Source organism: Seriola lalandi, unplaced genomic scaffold (assembly GCF_002814215.2).
Source record: "Seriola lalandi dorsalis isolate HSWRI2012SDOR001 ecotype SW California unplaced genomic scaffold, Sedor1 jcf7180002054767, whole genome shotgun sequence".
In the NCBI taxonomy this organism is placed as follows: Eukaryota; Metazoa; Chordata; class Actinopteri; order Carangiformes; family Carangidae; genus Seriola; species Seriola lalandi.
This window is the reverse complement of record NW_019525320.1, coordinates 2840347-2861665: the sequence shown is the minus strand read 5'-3', so window position 1 is coordinate 2861665 and position 21319 is coordinate 2840347. Positions and strand designations below refer to the sequence as shown.

At 41.1% G+C, this 21319-nt stretch overlaps 2 protein-coding genes and 1 long non-coding RNA gene across 3 annotated transcripts in view; all 3 read left to right on the top strand.

Annotated features, from left to right (window-relative positions):
• Nucleotides 1-7917: 7917 nt before the first annotated feature.
• On the top strand, nt 7918-11527 carry hoxc10a (homeobox C10a). The gene is made up of 2 exons (XM_023425100.2): nt 7918-8643; nt 10656-11527. Exons 1-2 carry the CDS (start codon nt 7929-7931, stop codon nt 10931-10933), a joined length of 993 nt encoding a protein of 330 aa, XP_023280868.2. The 5' UTR covers nt 7918-7928; the 3' UTR covers nt 10934-11527.
• Nucleotides 11528-11992: 465 nt separating this feature from the next.
• The window catches only part of LOC147818022 (uncharacterized), a 51528-nt gene continuing 42201 nt past the window's right edge, over nt 11993-21319 (top strand). Inside the window, exon 1 of the long non-coding RNA XR_015438392.1 lies at nt 11993-12037. This is a non-coding gene — a long non-coding RNA (uncharacterized LOC147818022). The remainder of the gene's footprint in view (nt 12038-21319) is intronic.
• On the top strand, nt 19297-21313 carry hoxc9a (homeobox C9a). The gene is made up of 2 exons (XM_023425104.2): nt 19297-19924; nt 20989-21313. Exons 1-2 carry the CDS (start codon nt 19381-19383, stop codon nt 21231-21233), a joined length of 789 nt encoding a protein of 262 aa, XP_023280872.1. The 5' UTR covers nt 19297-19380; the 3' UTR covers nt 21234-21313.

The following is a 21319-nucleotide window of genomic DNA, read 5'->3' as shown; positions in this document are numbered from 1 at the left end:
CTCACCGACTTTGTGCTTTTTGTGCTGTCGTTGTCACAATTACCTTTACTGGTGACTATGTATTTAGTCTTGAACAAGCGCAATATTTACTGCTTGCGCTTTGTCATGACTCAGAGCCTTTTGGAAATAGCAACCTCTCATGAATGTGTGTATGACCTAAAACTGCTGGCCTACATACATAACGTGTGCACACTTCTAAATTGTGTTGATGGCGAGTTCATGATCATACACACATTTGCTGTGGTAGATTTGGTGGCGGTTGTGAAAGTGAGGAGTAGGCCAGTGTCGACGGGCCTACACTTGTTAGATTTTAGGGTAATTTGAGGTTACACCACTCCGAAAGATCATGTTTGAATTGTAGCAAGCCTGTTAACGAAGATAAAGCCCAGATCTTAGAAATGTAGAGAAGGAGAGTGGAATGATAACCTCTTTTAGTGCCCACTAAATGGAATCGCCACTCTTGTAGTCTAGACACTACCATAAAGACAGGGGCACTAAATGGCTATTTTTTTCTCTTAATTGCACCGTCTGTTCTTGGGAATGGCGTTCACTTCCGCAGTAAATAGTAAACAAGCAAGACTGGATGTCCGAAGGGGGGGAAAAAACCTGCCAAGAGGTTTCGACATGAACTCGGTCTATGTAGTCTGCAACGTCAAACCAAACCCCAACCCCTCCGCAAACAAATGTCATGTCCGCCATCTGAAAATTGAAAAATCCAGTCTTTTCCAGAGAAGTTATTTTTTTGCCTCATTTAAATGTAATTATCTATCTATATATATATTTATTTCTCTTTATTTATATATGTTTTTTTCCAAAAAAATTGGCCTATAAAAAATGTCGTGAAATTGTAATGTTTTCCCTCTCAGATAAAGCCAAGCTTTTAAAATAATATTCTATTTGTGTGTGCTGACCCCAAACTTGAGCCTATTTCAACACATCAGTTACGAATAAATAATTGTTGACTAATTGGTCCATATGTTAGAGATATATAGGGAAAGGAGATCATTATTGGCATGCTTCTTTTTTTTCAAGTGTTTGTGTGTGTGTGTGTGTGTGTGTGTGTGTGTGTGTGTGTGTGTGTGTGTGTATGTGTATACCTTATGTGAGCGCATGTGTATTTCCTATGTGGTGCACTCAGCATATGTGCATGATGATTGCACGTGTGCATTAACTACAATTTATAATTAAATGTAGTCTTTGAACTTCAATAATGTCAAGGCCTTCACCTTTAACCCGCTGCAATAAAGTGGAATCAAGGAGCCCCTTTAGCCCGGAAATGTGTGCAGCGGCGGAATGGGCCAATGAGAGTGAGTGGGAACAGAAAATGGAATGTGTACAGAGACCAACTTTGACCCCTCGCATTAAACTACAGCAGGTAACTTTGCCAGCTTTAGCACGCCCAGTAAATACACTTTATTGTCCTTGTAAAATGTATACGTTTTCACGCATGAGGCGTTTTAAAACATGTTGGTATAAACTGTAGGCCTGTATTTGTATTCTCTAAAAAAAAAAAAAAAATCATGTTGGTGTGTGGCTGTCGCAGTGTGCCTGTCGTTATGGGTGGTTCTTTAACTGCAAACTTGACGGTTTTGTGCGTGGGTGTGTGAGTCCGTGTGAGTCAGTCCATCCTTTGATTCCTGACTTTAGATGTGACTCCTGCTCAGCTTGCTCCGTGTGGATCAAAGAGGTTTTACAATGCAGTTTTGCATGGTTGTGTTTTTACTTCTGAGTGTTTAGTTAAGGTTAGGGTCATTTTGGCCGAGGTTGGGATAAAGGTTAAAGTTTTGTTTGAGGTTTGAATTATTTCAGTGCAACGAAAGAAAATGGAAAAAAGCAGATGGGACGCTACTCGATGCAGTTGTATCCACGTGAGGAACACTATACATTAACAGGAACCTGGCGTGTATTTTCTCTACAGGGACTGGGATCTCAAGATCTCCGAGGCTCAATTTGCATATGTCAGTGTATTATCAGGAAGGACAGGGGGCCGTTTTGACAAAAGAAAGACGATGCACATTGGCGGAGATCAAGGCTATAGGAGCCCCCCTCTTGCCACACCCACCAACCTTGGCCCTGGGACGGTGACGTGGGTAATTTGTAGGTTTCTCCGACACAGAACGTCACTAACGGAGAGCGCTGCAGAGGCTCTTGCAAATGTTGTCTATCAACCACACGGGGGCCAGGGGTCTCCCGGCCTCTGCACTGTTTTGTTTCCTCAACGAGATCTTGAAAACGCTTCCTGAGAGACGAAAGCTCCGGGGATTTCAGAGTAGTAGCCGCGTATTAGGCGCAGAGACATCCTCCTTCGTGATGTGTTGTGTGACAGAGGGACAGTCCACTCTGCTGGAATGCAGCTCCTGTCATGGCTCAGTCTGGGTTGTGCACTTGGGTGTTGTGGTGAGGGAAAATGGCGGTGTGTTTGATGTAGATGAGACGAATGAGGGAGCAGAAGATGCCATTGTGTCATTTAATTGTAATGGAAAATTCAATCATTTAGCTACATAAAAAAAATCAGAGGAATTACCTAGAGGTTTTCAGTTTTTTGAGCTGATGCTGTAAAATGATCTCTAATATTTGATTTTCTTTTATTTTGGAAATACCTAGGCTATAAACAATTAGCATTTTCTTTTTGGGTCCGAGGTAGAGTGTGTATTTATACTGAAAATTTTAAGATTATTCCCGTAGGCCTAAACCTTATTATTAAAATAGTGTGATAACATAAGCACTGACAGCTTACTTAGCCCTGCAGTTACCGAATAATATAGAACACAATATATTTTTTCTTTTTTATTGAAGTTAACATATTAGACAAATATGTAAAAGCTTTGAAAAATACAAAACTTAGTGTATATAGGCCTATGGAAAAATATTCCCACAGGTTAAGTGCTCTAGTCAATTAGGATTTTTTTCGACTGTTTTCATTTCCCAATATTTTGCTGCGCAATTCATCTCTTGGGAATTTATTAATTTTTAGTGTGTTTTGCCTTTAATTGCGAAGTAAACGTAGGAGTTTTCAATTTTTTGTCTACAAATACTAATCAAGGGGTTATGGGCTATTGAATGGTTTTTATACTACAGTGTACTACGCTCATCTCAGCACCTATCCTGTTCTACAGGGCAATAAAACAGCTCCACGCTGTAAAACGAGCTCCTGCCATCGCTGCAACCAAATAACTCTCAAAACGCTTCAATTTACATGAGTGCATGTGTGGACTGCTATTTATTTATTATTGCCACCAAGCCTAAGCCTTTCTGTCATTTAAAGAAGGTTTTCAGTCGGATAATGCGGCGGATGTGTGTATTTTGTGTTTGGTGTGGTCGTCAATGGTAATAATGTAATAGCCTAATACTGCTGTGCTTTGATGGCTGTTGCCACTTTGGGTTTTAATTAAGAACTTACATGATTCTGGCACCATAAATTCGCAGTTGCTCATGGAGTGGACAGCAGCATGAAAGAGGACACAAAGCAGAACCTCCTCACATCCAACTGGAAAGATATTTCAAAGTAGCTGCCAGGAGCAAATTAGTTGTGTCGCCCCAGTGGCTCCACATTAGTGCAATGAGGAAACCCGCTATCACGCCGCATTCAACATCTTTACCTGTTTGCAATATAATAACGGCTTCCAGGTTTGGAATCAATTGGACGACAATTTAGAGGCGAAAGTGTGGGCTGTAGTTTAGACAAGTGTAAAGACTGGTAAAATACAGTCACCGTCAACTGTGTGTGTGTGTGTGTGTGTGTGTGTGTGTGTGTGTGTGTGTGTGTAGGCCAGGGTCAGTTACACATTAGCTAGGAGTGTACGTGTGTGAGAAAATGCTTTTAAGGTTTAATGCACACAGAAATATCCTACGGCGTGTATAAGCTACACATAGACTATAAATAAAATAATCAAACTTTCTTTTTTTATTCATTTGTAAAACTATGCTCACCTCAAGTGTGTTTCCGTGAAATTGTTTGACTTGACAACAAAGTAGGCTGTACGCATCTGCAGAGAGTAAATCACCAGATTTGTAGGAAGGTTTTTTTATCGGGAAACAACGTTGCCTTCCACGTGTTTCCATGAGAGAAATAGACCTGGAGACCTGGACAGTAAACAGCAACAGAGAGTGCATTTGTTATGGAAGCAGAAAGGTATGCGTGCTCAGTGAAAGCTTCCCTTCTATGAATACGTATTACATACACGTGTAGGGACAATAAGCACAATATTCTCTATTATATCGAAAGCTTAAAGTTGATGCACTCGTTTGCTTCTTTCTACTGGCTCAGATCTACTGTCAACATGCGCAATGATAATGTCGATTCCACACTGACAGATGTGTCATATCACAGAAACTAATGCTACTAAGTCAAATCTGTGGCATCATTAAAAAAAAAAAAAAATACACTTACACATTGTTCAGTCTGTGATGTCACCTGACCAACTTGTAATATTGTTACATTCCAATACACATTCTACTGTGATGTCACAACATTCTGTTATTCTGTAAAAGATGTGACGTTCCAACCCCCCCCCCCCACCCCCCACCCATCCACCCCCCCTAACCCCCTTCCAGGTCTATGACATCAGAATACATATTGTCCTGCACTGTCAGATCTATGAGACCACAATGTCAGGTCTGAGGCATCAGTGTTTCGGCATGTCTTGTAAAGTAGAAGCGTTATTTAGAGCTCGCTGCTGCTTGCGAAGTTGTACTTGTGTAATTTCTTTTTATGTGCATGACTTTTTGTGCTAGGCTGAGTTGGAGGTAGCCCGCAGGCTAAGTTTGAATGTGTCATAAAGCAGATTTTTTTCGTGTGTGTCAGTGGTGCGAGCTGGGCTATACATTAGGTGCGGTTATTAATATGTCCTTAGGCTGCATGAGACAGACTGTGCGTGTGGATTAAAGAGAGATGGAGTGTGAAAATAATACCCTTAATAATTCTTTATTTCAGCATTTTCATTGGGTGAAAAAAAAAAATCATTCTTCAAACTATATATTTTTCAGGAACTCCACATGACTTGTAAGTCGTTGGCCCATGCCAGTTTGTAGTTTATATTATGAGCTTTCTCAGGCTTTCATCAACCCAAAATGTTCTCCACACCAATGACCACGTTATCATTCAGTGCATCGTCAATAAATGCAAAAATCATCACAAAAACTGAATAGGCACGTTTTTCATTCCGCATCAAAGATCTGCAGCTATGTTCTGTTACGCATCCACGTTAGGCCACATTTTCTTCAAAATTGTGGGGAATGTTGGGGATGGAGAATGACCACAAAGACACTGATTGTCAATTATTTTGAATATTTATTTCACTTGCATTGAGTGTAAAACAGACGAGCAGAGGTTTAGATTTGTCTGGAAACATCGTTGGTCATATGCAAATGCGGACAGATATTCAAAGATATACACACACTGATGAAACATGTTGCCCTTGCCTTTGAAAATGATTCTGAACTAAACACACAGACAGACTGTCGCGCGTGCACGACATGCACAAACCAAACTACAGAACACGGATACGCCCGCATAACTGTGGGTAACGATTATAACAAACATGCTCAACTGGTTCAGTCTGCATTAGTATATTAAAGTTTGCTAGATCTTTTGGTTATGCGCTGAGCTGATAACAGGCCCAATTTATTTGCTACTAAAGACACTACCATTATTTAAAGACTAAAATGCTGATGCGACATTAAGACATTATTAAGCATGTTGCGTTACTGTAGCGTCAATGAAGATTTTGTGGCAATTTTAAAAAGGAAAATCATATAAATGACACATCTTAAACATATTAAATTACTCCTGCAAGCTGCATATTTTTTTTACTGGAAAAATTCAACCCACCAGTGTTTGACTTTATGCGATTTATTTAGCATCAAATCTCCTGCTGTTGATTCTGGACAAAGTATTGTTTTTAAAACTGTAGCCTCAGCCAGACTCAGGATTTCATGAAGTTTCAGCAGCGGTGTTAGTATTTGTATTCTTTAGTGTAACTGTGGGACTACAGTAGCTTATAGATAGTACAGGCATAACACACAGCACACGAAAGGAAGACATCAGGGTTATTTTTTAAGTGAGAAAATAAATGCATCATGTGGATAGGAAGCTAACTTCATTGTATTAGCGTAATAAAATCACAGAAATCACAAAAAAACAGATTAACATCTGTTCAATTTTAATATTTGTCCATGTCCAGTAGGTGTGGGATATTACAATAACGTTTGTGATGTAATGGTTTTTGATCTAGATATTTTAAAATGAACTGTATTTGTTAGTAACTATAACGGATGTAGCCTGCTCATTTGACCACATGCACTGTATTCATGGTTTACATTAAATACCACTGGCTGGTTTCGGCAGCAGCACAGTTTGTTTACGTTGTTGCTATGAACTGATATTTAAGAAACATAAGTTTTCAAGCTTTCCCCTGAGCTGCACAAATTTAAACCATTACGCAAATGTTTAGAACATCTGAATCGTTTTGATAAGAGGAAAAGAACTGGGACAAATCAACCGTTTCTGTAAAAAAAATATATATAATGAAATAATAAGGATAATAAAAAAATTGCATGAATATGTGCAAACCCGCACCCACACTGAGAATGATGGCATTAGGGAAAACAAACACGCCAGCAAGTTAATTTCACATATTGAATATAAAATTGAAATCACATGTGAAGGAACAATAAATATCCTGAAAATAACTGCGTGTAACAATAGCTCAGGTATGCAGTGAATTATTTATACGACTGTAAGATGTTTTGTGTCAACAGTAAAACAAGAGAAAAAAAAAGAAAAACAGGAAAAAAACATTATGCTTGACGTAATCCTGTATGGGATTAGTTTCCTGTTACACCACAATAATAAATATCTTTGTGGGCCTGGCGAGCAGATTCCACCGGCTACTTAACATTTTGTAACAGTTCAAGGAAAGAATTAAACAGCCCAGAGCGACTTCATGAGTTAACCCAACGTAGTTAAAGTTAATGAATACGTCTAATGGGATCAGATATGTTTGATTTTTAACGAATTCCTGTGCAATTCAGTTGGCGTAAAGTAACATGAAGAGATATGCAAATAAATAATCTGCGGGTCAAAATAAAAGAATAGGCCGAGGGACATGGTTTTCGTAATTGTTCCATGAAATGCGTTACTGGAATTCTACATAGGGATGTCAGTGAGACGCATTTCACGACATCTCACAATGTTACATTCAGCAGGTCAAATGCAATAGCGAACATTTGAGTTTTAGACTACTTCACAGCGACAGAGCCTAAAGGTCGTCTGCACATGGACTCATTTTTTCAGTTTAAAATTCTCAATGAAATTGTCTTCTGTTGTGGTTTTCTTCTGAATAACACACCTGCGGACAGCTTACCTTGCTAGATTTGTGCCAACAACAAAGCATATCGATGAAAAGAAACAAAAAGAAGAATGCACCCTGGGTTTATGACAAATCCTCGATCACCATATCTCCACTGCTCTGGCTTCACGTCCAAAAGGGAAACCAGGCGTTGAAACAACTTATTTCCAAATCTAAAGTTTTCAACTTAAACAGAATTAAATTTCTCAAAAGCCACGTAGTGAGTGCCTTAAAAAATCCCTCCTGCAGCAGTCGTCCTTTGTTCCTCCTGGTGTCGGCCTGCTGTCCTGACCAGCGGACGGTCGCTAGGTGGCGCTCTTGCTCCATCAAAAAACCCCAAGGTTTCCCAACTTGACCGCGCTGACGTCACGTCAGTCTGGAGCATCAAGGCCACTTCCACGCCGCTATTGGTCTGAAAATCACATGACATGTCTCCCAGCATCCATAATTATGTTACTGATATTTTTGCACCCCCCTCCAAAAGATGTCAGCATCCTACTGTCCTTGTTCTCCTGGAGAAATCCCGTAGTTCAGACCAGTGGAACATACCAAACGATCACTGTGTTGTCAAATGCAAAAATGTCATGTCCGAATAACATAGCGCCCGGTAACTTCCTGATGGATTCCTTAATGGGAGGATCATCTTCCTTCAGGGGTGAGGGTTATTCCAGCAACCCCGGAATGTACATCCACACAGCTGCAGAGTACGGATATTCAGTGATGAGAAACATTGGGAAGGTTGGACCATCTTCACTCTCCAAAAGAGACGAGGTTCCTGCGGGCGGTCTGCCGCTCAGCGGCTTCCAGGATGCGCCCTACCTGTCAACACAGCTGGCCACATGGACCCCAGGCTCCAAAACCAGTAGGGACGAACAACCTGTTGCCCAGTGTTTACAACCATGCTCGTTTCCAGCGGGTAACGTCAAAGAGGAGGCGTTTTGTTGCCTCTATCAGGATGACAGCAATAGGGGGAAACAGACAACAGAGTCGGCCACTTACATCCGGCTTGGGGACAATAGCTGCCGGCCGGAGCAAACTGCCGCCTCGTCCAGCGGCTGTTTCCAGGTGTACAACGGAGAGAGGCCGCAGCAGGATGGCCAGCAGTTCCCCTCCGGCTTCCCTCTGACCCACTTGGCGACATCTGTTGAATCAGCAGCAGAATCGACAATAAATTGCAGCAAATCAGCGCAAGAGACCGCGAGAGAGCTTCCAAAGACAGATGAGAGTCAGAGCAGGAAGGAAGAGAAGGCCAAGAGTGACAGCTGTTCAGATAACTCGGACGCAGAATTAAAAGGTAGACTACTACAAAACCCCTACCCCCCCCCCCCCTCCTCCGTAATACACATTCACACATGTACACACATACACACACACACACACACACACACACACACACAAGCAGACACACGTTCATGCATATACGTGCATATTCACATACACACAGATAAATTGTGGACAGTTTCTGTAAAACATTCCACGTGTGTTGTGTTGTGTCATGACCCAATAATGCAGACTTGTGTTTGATATCAGTCATATGGGCTGTATGGGCATTTGACAGCGTCGCCTAGCAGGGGTTATGGTGCCCGTGGCATTTAACACCTTTCCATTAATGTGAGAATGTGAGATGGGCAGTTATCATTGAAATAAACACGCTCACACACACACACACACACACACACACACACACACACACACACACACACACACACACATTACTCTCTCACTTTCTCTTTTTCTCTCCCTCTCTTACATGGGTCATTTACATCGTGGGACGTAGCCATTTTCAACAGCACCATTTTACGCATTAAAATTCTGGTACTGAGCCAATGTAAAATTGTACGGTTTTGCTCCACAGTTGAAAACCTCTTGTCACAATTCCCTGCCTTATTAAAAACCTCAGGGAACATTTAGCAGTATTACATTTGAGAAAGCATTAACATAAATACATTAACACTTCTGTGCGTTCGACGCAACGGTAATTCAGGATAATTACAGTCTAGTTTTTACAGCATAATTATTTAAGGTGTAGAGTTCACGTTTCAACACATTTGTTCTTTCTTTTACTTTAAGCTAAAAGGAGCAGGTTGTATTTTTCCCTACAAATGTGTATTATAAATAAATCAATAGTTTAATTGTTTATGTTATTAAACGTTAACGGTTGGTTGATTTTTAAACACACACACTAACACACACACACACACACACACACACACAAACACACACACACACACACACACATTATTATTACTTTTATTTTTATTATTATTATTATTATTACTATTATTAGTTATAATGCCCCTAATATATTGATGCTAGCTCCAAGTATGTTATTGCACATCCCATTTTCTTTGGTTTAAAATAGCCTCCAGTTTGTTGTGTTATTTATGGGTTTAGCTAATAGCGTCATACATGATGACCAACAAGCTGCTTTTACTTTATTTTAATTTAATTGAAAGATATAAGGCAAGAGGACCGTCATTTTGAGGATTCGTGTGTGTGTGTGTGTGTGTGTGTGTGTGTGTGTGTGCGCGCGCAGTGCTTGTGTGTCCTGTTAATCCCATATTACTAAATTAAATGTTTTGGTAATGATTAAATGTGGGCCACACACTTAGCGTTCACATTAAGGTAATTATTACTGTAACCTGTGTGTGTGTGTGTGTGTGTGTGTGTGTGTGTGTGTGTGTGTGTGTGTGTGTGTATGTGTGTGTGTGTGTCTTAGTTTGTAACAGGCGTTACTCCCTAGAGTGCACAACCTAATCAAGGAATTAAGTGAATGAGCAGCAGTGCGATTTCCCTGCTATCACCGACATGCCTTGTTTATTTGTCTTTATGTGTTTTTTTCTAAATCTGCTATTACGCTACAGAGACTTGCTTTTGTTTTGGGATGAACCTTCAAAAAATTCATTAGGCTCCGGTGTGCAAAGGTAATAAATTTTTATGGGAGTCTGAGGTCCAACATAGACAAAAGAAGTGCTTACACACCCTAATTTGATTTGATCTAATTATAGCTGTACATCATACAAAAGCAATTTTTCAAGCAGTTGGAGTTGTAGCAAAAGGTGGGATGTTTGGCATTGTTCATTTGTTCAAGTGAGAGTCACGGAGAGTCCACACCCAGGTAAATCTGTTCTTAGAAGATGCTCATTGTGATCTAGTTGAACGGTATTCAATGTGCATTTGAGAAATGGGCGTGTACATAGCATCCAGTGCTTATGGAGGTTATAAAGCTGCATATGATCTCTGCACAAAATGACTGCTCGGATTTGGCTGCAGTTGACCATTGTTGTATTTCTTTTGCTCCGGTAGATGATCTATCCGCGGAAAAGACAACGGGAAGCTGGTTAAAAGCCAAAAGTGGAAGGAAGAAGCGGTGTCCCTACACAAAGCACCAGACGCTGGAGCTGGAGAAGGAGTTCTTGTTCAACATGTATCTGTCTCGGGAGCGCCGCCTGGAGATCAGCCGGAGTATCAACCTGACCGACAGACAGGTCAAGATCTGGTTCCAAAACAGACGCATGAAGCTCAAGAAGCTCAACAGGGAGAACCGCGAAAGGGAGCAGAGTGTAGTTTACAACTACTCCTGAGATTTCTTTACTCACACACACACACACACACACACACACACACACACGCACACACACACACACACACACGCACACACACACGTGCATTTGCATAGACATGACAGACACACATAAATACATGCATGTGTCATCTTATAATGCATTCATTAATCATTTATACATTTTCTCTTTGTGCACACACCACAGACACACCACACACACCACACACCTCACGCACCACACACAGACACATATACACGCACACACGGCGTGCCTTCCTAAATCAACTATAATACGCTGCAACCTGCAGCCTAGACTTCTAGGTGAACACTTGCTGCAGCATTTGAACAATGAGGTTCTATTACCTCGCAGTGATAATTATACAATATGAACCAAACGAAAGGAGGAGGCAATCTCATGCAGTGTATAAATAACTCGTGGCATGTAAGCAGTTTCACTTTGCTGAGCTTTAATGAATGTTTGGCCACTTGTCCAGCTTCTTCCCTGGTGTCTGTTGCTGTGGCATATCCGCGCTGTGTAATGTGCATGCACAAGATGATATTAAGCTATGTCATGGCAAACGATTCCAAAACAATAAAAGGGGGGAAACGGAAAGGTATCACCAACTTTGTCCTTTCCCTGGCATAGTGGTGAAAATGAGAGGGTGGGAGAGACACTGCGGATGAGAGAAGGAGATCATGGCAGTTTTAATAGAAGTGAGAGACCATAACGTTGATTTAAATATTATCCAGGTGACCACAGTAAGTCAAGGTCATAAAATTCTAATGTCAGGTTCGCCCTGGAAAGCGTTGGGGGTGGATTTTATGATCTGCAAATATAATGTGCTGCAGCAGTAAAGATGCGTTTAAAGGTGTGTGTGGAGGAGGGCTAATCCACATAGTAGAGACTGCAATGTGCAGGCTCCAGCCGAGCCGCTGGGCTGCAAGCTGGAGCAGCCGCCTCCACCCGGGATAATGGAGCTTCATGGGAGCAGGAGATAAGAAAGATGGTGGATAAAGGGACAGCGACCGCGACGGCTGCAGGAACAATAATAACAACAAGCATCGCTGCAAACACGTGGATAACTAAACATGCCGGGAAGACGTCTGCGGAAGCCAAGTGAAGGTAGGACTCAGATTTACGTAATATTTTCACGTCCAGTTTTGGAAAGTATGCCACATCTGTCAGGGAAGCTTGCTTGACAGCTCCTGTGGCACGCATGGTGCATGCCTGCTCACGTCGATAAGTCATATCAAGTTGTTAATCAGCGTGCTGCTGATTTTTGTTTTGTTTTTTTTTCTCACTGGAATCAAAATGCTGGTTGCTGGTTATTTTTGGCATTGTGTTTCTGTAGACGCACTGTGACTGTGAATTTTTAAGTTTGCTTATTTGGAACAGCTGAGTACAAGCTGTGCTGTGCTGTGCTGTGCTGTGCTGCCACACATGGAATTAGAACAATAGCATATTAAGGCTGACACGGTTTTTTATTAGGTAACTAGTCAAGACATGCGTTGCCATAAGTAGTCTACAAACAATGTTAAGCAAGTAGCTTGACTGCAGCCTAGAAGACCATGCAGTGTGTTTTATTGTGATGGTACTCGCCTTTTTTCTCTTTGTGCTGGATAGTGTTAATCCTCACTTGGCTTTTGCATGCATTGTCCTTTCCATGGATTTTAACCCCTTTTTGCGCGAAGCTGAAGCGTGGTTTAGGTAGTTTCATGTTGTTGGGGTTGGCTTCCTGGCTCGGCAACAAGAAACTGCCTTGATTACGTCAGTTCGTCTTCATCAAGGGCACAATTTCCGCTGAATTACCCCCTATAGTCACCCAGGTCCCCGCAAATGGCATTGTAAATGAACTGAGCTGCAATACCTTGGGCAGAGACGTTTTCTTTCTTGCTGTTATTTTGTGGTGGGCTGTAAAACCTTCTGAGGCTCTTAGAAGGAGAATAGGTTGTAAACAACATGGGGTAAAGTTTTAGACTGCGTTGTATTGCATCTGTCATCAGCTGTCTGCCTAGGTTCAGTGGTTTCAGCTGCTCCATGATGATCTGAATAGATATATAGATGTCTCATATTAAACTCTGATTCATTTATCTAAATGAAGCTATGTGTGCAACAGAAAATTGATTTCCATGATCTTATGTGAGCAGTCTTCCTTCTTGTGACTGCTGATCACGACTGTCTGTAAATGTTTTATTTTCCAATATGTTGGAAAGTATTATACCGAGAAGAAACCTAACATTAAAATATATGACAGTATATGATCTAAAATAATGCTTTCTTTGGAAGTAAATGTTTCCCACCAGCCTCGTCACAGCTACGAACACTTACACTTTGTCTTTTATACCCGCAATCATTCACTTATAAATCACATTTTGCAAATTGAGGCCAATTTATTTTTTTGCAGTGAAATATCTGTAAATAGCCCATCGTTATGTGTGTTAAATAGCTTAACTCGTTTATGTCATACTTTAAGTCTTCTTTATCTTATTTTACCGCAACATTTGAAGTGAAACTTTAATTCAGTTTATTTCTCGGCCCGTTAACCAGGAAGATACGTCTATGTACACACACCCCTCTATTTTCAATCTTCTTTGAATTTAGCCTCCACTAGCTTCAGTTTTAAATTGTATTATCGTCCAATAACGCTGAAATGTTTGACTCATTTATTGCACATATGGGTACATTTATTTTTATTGGACAATTATAGCAGACACACTGACAGTCACACGTATAGGCCTAAATGTATTTATGTTTTGCCTTGAACAGTAATTCATTTGATTATTAATAATATTGATGAATAGGCTTATAATGTTTCAGCAATAGTAAAATGAGAGGAAAGGAATAAGGGAAAACAGAAACCTTCAGCAAAGCGTATCTAAAAGAAACATAACTTATTTATGGAATAGTCTGCTGTTGTGGCGCAGCCAGCATCTTTCCTAAGGGGAGTCCAGTGTTTGTACTGGTCACTATTTCCCCTTGTTTTCTCAGCCCCCCTCCCTTTGGCGGTAGTGCAACTGGAAGAGACAGTCTGGAATCCAAAGTCACTTTCATTCAGCTCAGTGAATGAGTGTCTCCCTTGGAATGCATCACTGACAAAGACTTTACAGCGCTGGAAACAGCCCCGAGAGCTGCACAGATTCACCCTAAAACCATATACACATAAAGCAATTTATTTCACTTTGTAGTGGCGCACAGGAACTGAAGCCTTTAGACAGCCACTTCCTTTGGACAGCTCAAGATGTTACTGCCACTGGCATGATCAGACATGAACAAACTATGCTAACGACTTTTCTTCTTCCTTTTTTTCTTCTTTTTTTTGACATAAATTGGGTTTTTCTTGTAAGATATAGGGAAAATGAGCATCACTGACTTTATTTGTAAATCTATTTTTTAAAAGTAGTTACCACACATCTAAATTCAGAAGACAAGGAGCATTTTCTTTCTTTCATTGGAAAATGTTCACATTTTTTATTATTATTTTGAGCATCGTTGGCGAAATGGAACTCCAAACGTGGCTTTTTAGAAAAATTATTTGAATGACAACTCGCCCGATAATTGGGAATAATTTCTATCCACACTGAATGATGTGGAATTCGCAGTCAAAGCTTGATAACGCAGTGACAAGATTCAGGCTAAAACAGTGAGACACAGACTCAGAATTTGTTTTATTTATTTTAAAGATCGTGATCATTGTCCCACGGAAATGACTCCGCCATTTTAATCACGAAGAACTGTATAGGAAGGGAGTGCCAAATATATAGGCTATATTATTGCGACAGGCCTTCTCGCCATGATGATATCGATACTGATCAGCAGTATGTCCTATTTGCTTTGCTGAAAAACAGAGGGATTTGATCAAGTAAAAAAAAAGAAGTTGCCTTTGGAACAGTCTGGTATGGGGCTGTATGTAATGAAGATGGGTGTTTGGGTTTTGGATTCTATGACCGTGTAGCCTCATCTGCAGCGGGGATCTTGGACAGAGAGCACTGTACTAGAACAATGCGGATCATTTCGTGGTCTTTCAGCTGATCACACAGTCACTCTGGGATTTGCGGCACTGTCTGTTCAGCATATGGGCCGTTATAAATAACTTTTGATTTCCCCTTTAATTTTCCATATGCAGAGATTAAGCGCGGATAACATGATCCAAATGTTGAGTAGATAACCCACTAATTGGTTAAACTGCACTGTGCGTGTGTATGTGTGTGTGTGTGTGTGTGTGTGTGTGTGTGTGTGTGTGTGTGTGTGTGTGTGTGTGAGAGAGAGAGAGCGAGAGACGTTTGATCTGGAGGTTCATGGGCAAATTGACTGTGTTTATATGTTGTGACTATTTCTTGGAGAAAATTGGGCTACATTTAATATCACTGTTATAAGAAGATAACTTGCTTCTCACCCTGTCATTACAGGCAAATGTCACCGTAAAAGAAAGACATGTTACGACACATCTTAAATCGTTCGCTTTTATTCATCCGCCCTGTAATGACACAAACCAGTTGTTCTGTTGGAAGAAAACACCAGCAAACTTCAAATTTTCTTGACAACGAAGATGAATCATATTTACTTTAACACACCCCAACAGCTAATCTGAGCTGCATGTTTATTCTCTCCGCTTTATGATTATAGGCCTAAGGATACAAATAGAGTCGTCTGCAGCGTGTCCAAATCTGCATTCATACATAGATGCTCTACCTTTAGCCAGTCTGAAGATTTGCTCTTTTATTTCCATGCGGACTGACTCGTTGTCTTAATTGAAGCTGCTTGGTCAATAGTTTTTACTCCCTTGGCATTTTTACCCTAATAGCCGCTTTTAGACCAGCCATGGACTTTTTTCTTCCAAAGTGGTCTGTAGGTATTAGATTAAAGTCTATGTGTTTGAACAGCTGCTTCTGACAATAACTTCAAATTATCATGAAGCGTCAGTCAGTGCACTGCGGCGGCGATGATACACCCAAACTGTGACTCACTGTCAGGTTTTCGTCCATTAGCGCCCACAATAACGGCCAAGGGCTGTAAACAAGCGGCCTGGGTCTAAAACAAAAACAAACACTGTCTACTTTAGTAAAGGTGTTCACACGCGGCCGTTATAGGCCTATCGCTGCGTCATGTGGCACAAGTAGCCTACATCAGTCTAATGCGCATTTGTTCAGTTTTTATGAATGGAAAATATGTAATAGAGAAATGTCACATCCAGGATGTACTGTGGCGTACTGGTGTAGCATCAGCATCAAGCATTGTTGTTATGATCACTGATTAAATAGGAATGACTTTGCATTGGAGGTGTAGGGCGTATCCAGTGTATCAATGATTTGTACTAAAATGGAAATGCAGAATAGGTTCTATGTAATCTCGGGCAGACTACGGACAGATGGTATTATATGTCGTACAGGCTGATAAACCTTCAGATGCTAATTTGAGATTTTGGACAATATTTTTAAAAATCAACTCGGTACTAGACGAACGCAGAGTCCTGAGCCAACAGTTTCTTATCATTTGTGTCCTTCTAAACCTTTAAGCATGTACTGTAGCTTTATCTAGGCTATCAGTTTCTAATCTTTATTTTCATATTTTGGTGATAGTGGAGCATATGTTCAATACGAAATAAACAAAGCACTAGCCTACTTGTTGTTTTTCTCACCATATCAGGCTGTTTGTAGGTAAAATGTGAAAGAAGAAGTGAAAGTACTAAAATAGGCTAAGAAAAGGTTTATCAATGCAACAAAGAACCATGGCTATTGCAGTATAATTTTAAATAGCCTCAGTTGCGATTCCAGTTGTGTGAAGACAGAGGTAAGAGAAGGAAACTGCAGAAAAAACAAGCAACAAAGGAATATTTAATGGTGTCTTTTTTTATTATAGCACATAAACATGGATAAACAAGTAGTAAAAAAAGGAATTTCACATTTCTCATTAATAGACACAGACAGACAGACACAGACACACACACACACACACACACACACACACACACACACACACACACACACACACACACACACACACACAAACACACACACACACACACTGGCGCACACGCCCAGAACAATATAAAGGATTTCACTGGATTACTCTGGACATGGACATAGACTATATAATGTATTTATATGACCATATGTTATTGTAATGAATGGTCACTGAGCACTTTTACATTCAGCTTTAATGGCAGCAGTGGAATTAACGGACTTAGACCTTCAACCTGCAGAAAACACACAAGTGAAAAAGCGATCTGATCTGATCTGATCTGATGTAAACTTAGCAAACGGCTTTATTTCTCCAAGCATGTGGCAGAATACTTGAGTCGGCACAGACTTGCGCACTCCAGGACACTGTTTGGCGTTATCCGGGTTAAGGTCTGGCGTCTGGCCTTTTAAATTTCATGGTTGAATCTGAACTCAGCAGCCATGACAAACATCGCACTTGTTAATTCGTCTACTGATTACATTTTCTTTTACGCCACGAAGTCCGAATATTGAATATCACACCAAATAATTCCACGGAGTGAGAAATTATTTTGAATAAAGTTGAATTTATTTTAGACAAATTAGTGACGTCATTTGATCCTTGTATACTGGCGTTGACAAAGACAGGATTTGTTTTCAAATCCCAAGACGTGACTGTAGATATTTTCCTACACGTGTAATCATCACTTGTAAATTGGTATTTATTTTTGAAATTTATATTTTTGGTCTCTCTGGTTAAACAGTCATTCTGCATTTGGCAATTTATGGCACAGTGTGCGCCTATGCAGTTTGAGTTAATATCACTATAGGGAAGTGTGGTCTGTTCGGCCGCACTACTATAATTTCACTTATACGCACGACTGTCAGATCTACACACATGTGCACATTAGTTCCCTCGTCTTAAAGTTCAATTCTCCATTTTTTACCCACCACGTATCCACAACAAACAAAAAAAGATAAAAATGTCAAACATCAAAACAGCAATTACGAACACCATCATACACAGGCGATAACCCCAAACAAACAGCCTGCAACACATCAAAACCACAGAAAAGACATGACTGCTTACACTTCCACACAGGCTAAGATTAAAACTCCAGACAATAACTCGTCAGCATCGACGTTTTGCAAAATGCACCAATGTCACATACATCACAGAAATATAACGTGTACTGCTTTTAGTAGGATTCAATAATGCATCCGCTGTGCTGTTGTCTAGCTCACCCAGTCTGCACTTATGCATTAAACTTTCAATATTTATGTTACAATTAGTCTAATTGTGCTCCCTATGACACCGGTGCCTTCTTCAGTTGCCCCCGCTTCGTCGTATATTAGTATTGTGTTATTTGCTGCGTCGCTGGAACCCTGCAGAAGAAGAGTTCACGGTTGTTTCACAGCCTGCTAACTGACAGGCTACACTAGTATATTGCAGGGCAAAACAATAAACTCCTGCCATTAGATAAAACAGTAGGCTAATGTTATCCCTGCCATCAAAGCTTTCATGTAGTTAGTCCTTTAACGAACCTTTTTACCTCCTTTGCTCTGCAGTCTCTTTCCTGTCCACGGCCTTTTCAGTTTGATATGAATTGTTTCACATGAATACAGTGGTGGTGGTTTTATGTTGAGCGAGGAACCCGGATGCAGTCTTATTAACGACACATTTATGAACAATCAAATGGTCCTCGTTAAAATTTATTGATGGGCATAAAAACATGAACGGTCACTAGCTGAATATAGCCCACTGTAGTGGGCTGCTTGTCAAGAATCTGAATCCCCTCCTCTCCTATCTCCGCAGATCCCATTTAGGAAATGTTTGGTCTGTTGCGCCCTCGTTAAAACCGCGCTAACTTTATTGTTGTAGTATCCTGTATGCCGTATTTTGATTCCCTCTGTCGTCTGTGTGTATGTAGCTACTGTGGAGGCTTCTCTCCCCGTTAAGAAATAAACAGCATTCCACGGGAAGTTATAAAGCCTTCACTTTATCAAATGTGCTGCGGGTTTGATAAAGATAAAACTCGTCAGCGATCCAATAAACACTTTAATGCTGTAATACTATTCCTTGCAGCAACACGGGGCTACGGTAGCTTTTGCCAGACAGAGATTGATTACACCATCAAATAGTGCCTCGCTCGGTTTTAGACGTAATGTGCGCAGGTCTGTTCTGCGACTGGAGAAAGATCCACTATTAGCGCTACAACGGCATCTTTTCTTCATAAAGAAACATGGTTGTTGAAGTTACCTCTAATAACGTCCAAGAAAAAGAGCAAAAGAGCAAATTCTTTAATCCGATTTATGTGCATTGGTATCCCAGGATAAGTGGCGCATTGATCCACTGTACAATTTTTGTGGGGGTAAATATAATCACGTGTCGTTGAGGCAGCCAATAGCAGGCAGGGAAGTGTTGAGAAATAATTACCTGCCTTGATTGTTCTATGGCTAGATAAAAAAAGTACACATACACTCCATATAATAATCGGATGCATGTAAAAGAGTCGGGGAAGCTTCGACATGTCGACCACGGGTCCCATAAGTAATTATTATGTGGACTCCTTGATCAACCATGAAAACGAGGATGTCCTTGCTGCAACTCGGTTTTCGGCGCCCGGTTCGCACTCAGCCGGCCCTCGTCCGACGTCCCTAGTACCGGAGTGTGCCGACTATCCTTCCTGCAGCTTCGCACCCAAGGCACCCGTCTTCTCCACCTCCTGGGCCCCTGTACACTCCCAGTCATCAGTGGTTTACCATCCATACAGTCACCAACCTCACTTAGGCACAGACTCGAGGTATATGCGGTCATGGCTGGAGCCGATTTCAGGCGCCGTGCCTTTCCATGGCTATCCGGGGAACAGCAGGCACTATGGGCTGAAGCCGGACGCATTTCAGGAGCACAGAGCCGGCGAGTGCCTCGGCTCCAGCGGACGGACCTACACGGATTATCTGTACTGCTCATCCACTGACATGCGAGACAAGACGCAGCAGAATGTCCCCTCTCCCGAGTCGGAGCTCCTGGCTCCAGGGAAACATAAAGACGAGAAGCCGGAGCTAGATCCGAGTAAGTTCAAGCTCCTACAGTCTTTTACAACCGGCTGGGAGTTTTGTTTTGGGATTGTGTAAAAGTGATTTTTGCTTAGAGGCATTTTAACGTCCCGCATAAAGTGAAATTATAAGCTGTTTCATCCTCCCTTTTCTGCTCTGCTCTGAATCGCCTCTGCTAGGGGGAAAGCTTTAGGAACTATAAAAGACAAACGCTACTAGGCTAATATTGGGGCTATAAAACCAGACGGGGTTGTAAACATGGACTCAAACCTACAGGAACACGTTGAATTTGGAAGGATTTTGCATGATGTGAAAACCATGCAAGGTGTTCTTTTTTTTACATGAACAACCTAATCCGACGTATGAATCAATATTCATCAGCAAATGCCTTATGGTGCTTTTTTACGACCATATTTTGACCCCGTGCCATCACATACGGCACACCAAGCCCCATAAACCGGCTTTCAGTCCTGGCTTTTTTATGTAGGCCCATCGTGTGAGGAAAAGCCACATTTTGGCTCAGTTTGATCCCCAGTGGTAAAATACACTATTCACCCACATAATAATGGGAAGATGATATGTATATAGTTGCATATGAAAATTTGCTCTCCTATCTGGGTCCAGGACAAATTCTCGACTCTTGCAGCCAACTTGAGGAATGTAGGGACATACTCGAGGACTTTCACCACGGACCTGTAACGGCTTGAACTACGGGCCATTTTTATGGGCCAATAAAGTGAATAAGCGCATTGAGTATTTTACGACGGTGTTACTCACAAGTTAAAGGGACAAGGAAGCAAATCAGTGTAGGCTTGGATAGTCTGGGGCTGAGGATCTTTCCTCTAAATGTTTACTATCACTTTAGCCTTAATTGTAAACACCAAACCTGTGTATGACTTGAAACTGTTTTTAATTGTAGCATCATCTCACGAGCCCAGAGAATTGCTGAAAACACTTAATCTGGTGGTTATTTGTCATTGATTCAGTGTTGATAATGTCACTGTGTTGGCCCTATTGCTATTCTGCCTTTATTATTATTATTATTATTATTATTATTATTATTTTGGTTTTTGTTTGCAGATAATCCTGTGGCAAATTGGATACATGCCCGCTCCACAAGGAAGAAGCGATGCCCTTACACAAAGTACCAGACTCTCGAACTGGAAAAGGAGTTTTTGTTCAATATGTACCTTACTAGAGACCGCCGATACGAGGTCGCGAGGGTCCTGAATCTGACCGAGAGGCAGGTCAAAATCTGGTTTCAGAACCGGCGAATGAAGATGAAGAAAATGAACAAAGAAAAGAACGACAGCAAAGAACAATAATATGGACTGCAGTTAGAAAACAACCATAATAACCACTAGTCACATGGACAGCACAGTTGTACCAAAACACACAATGACCCCCCCCC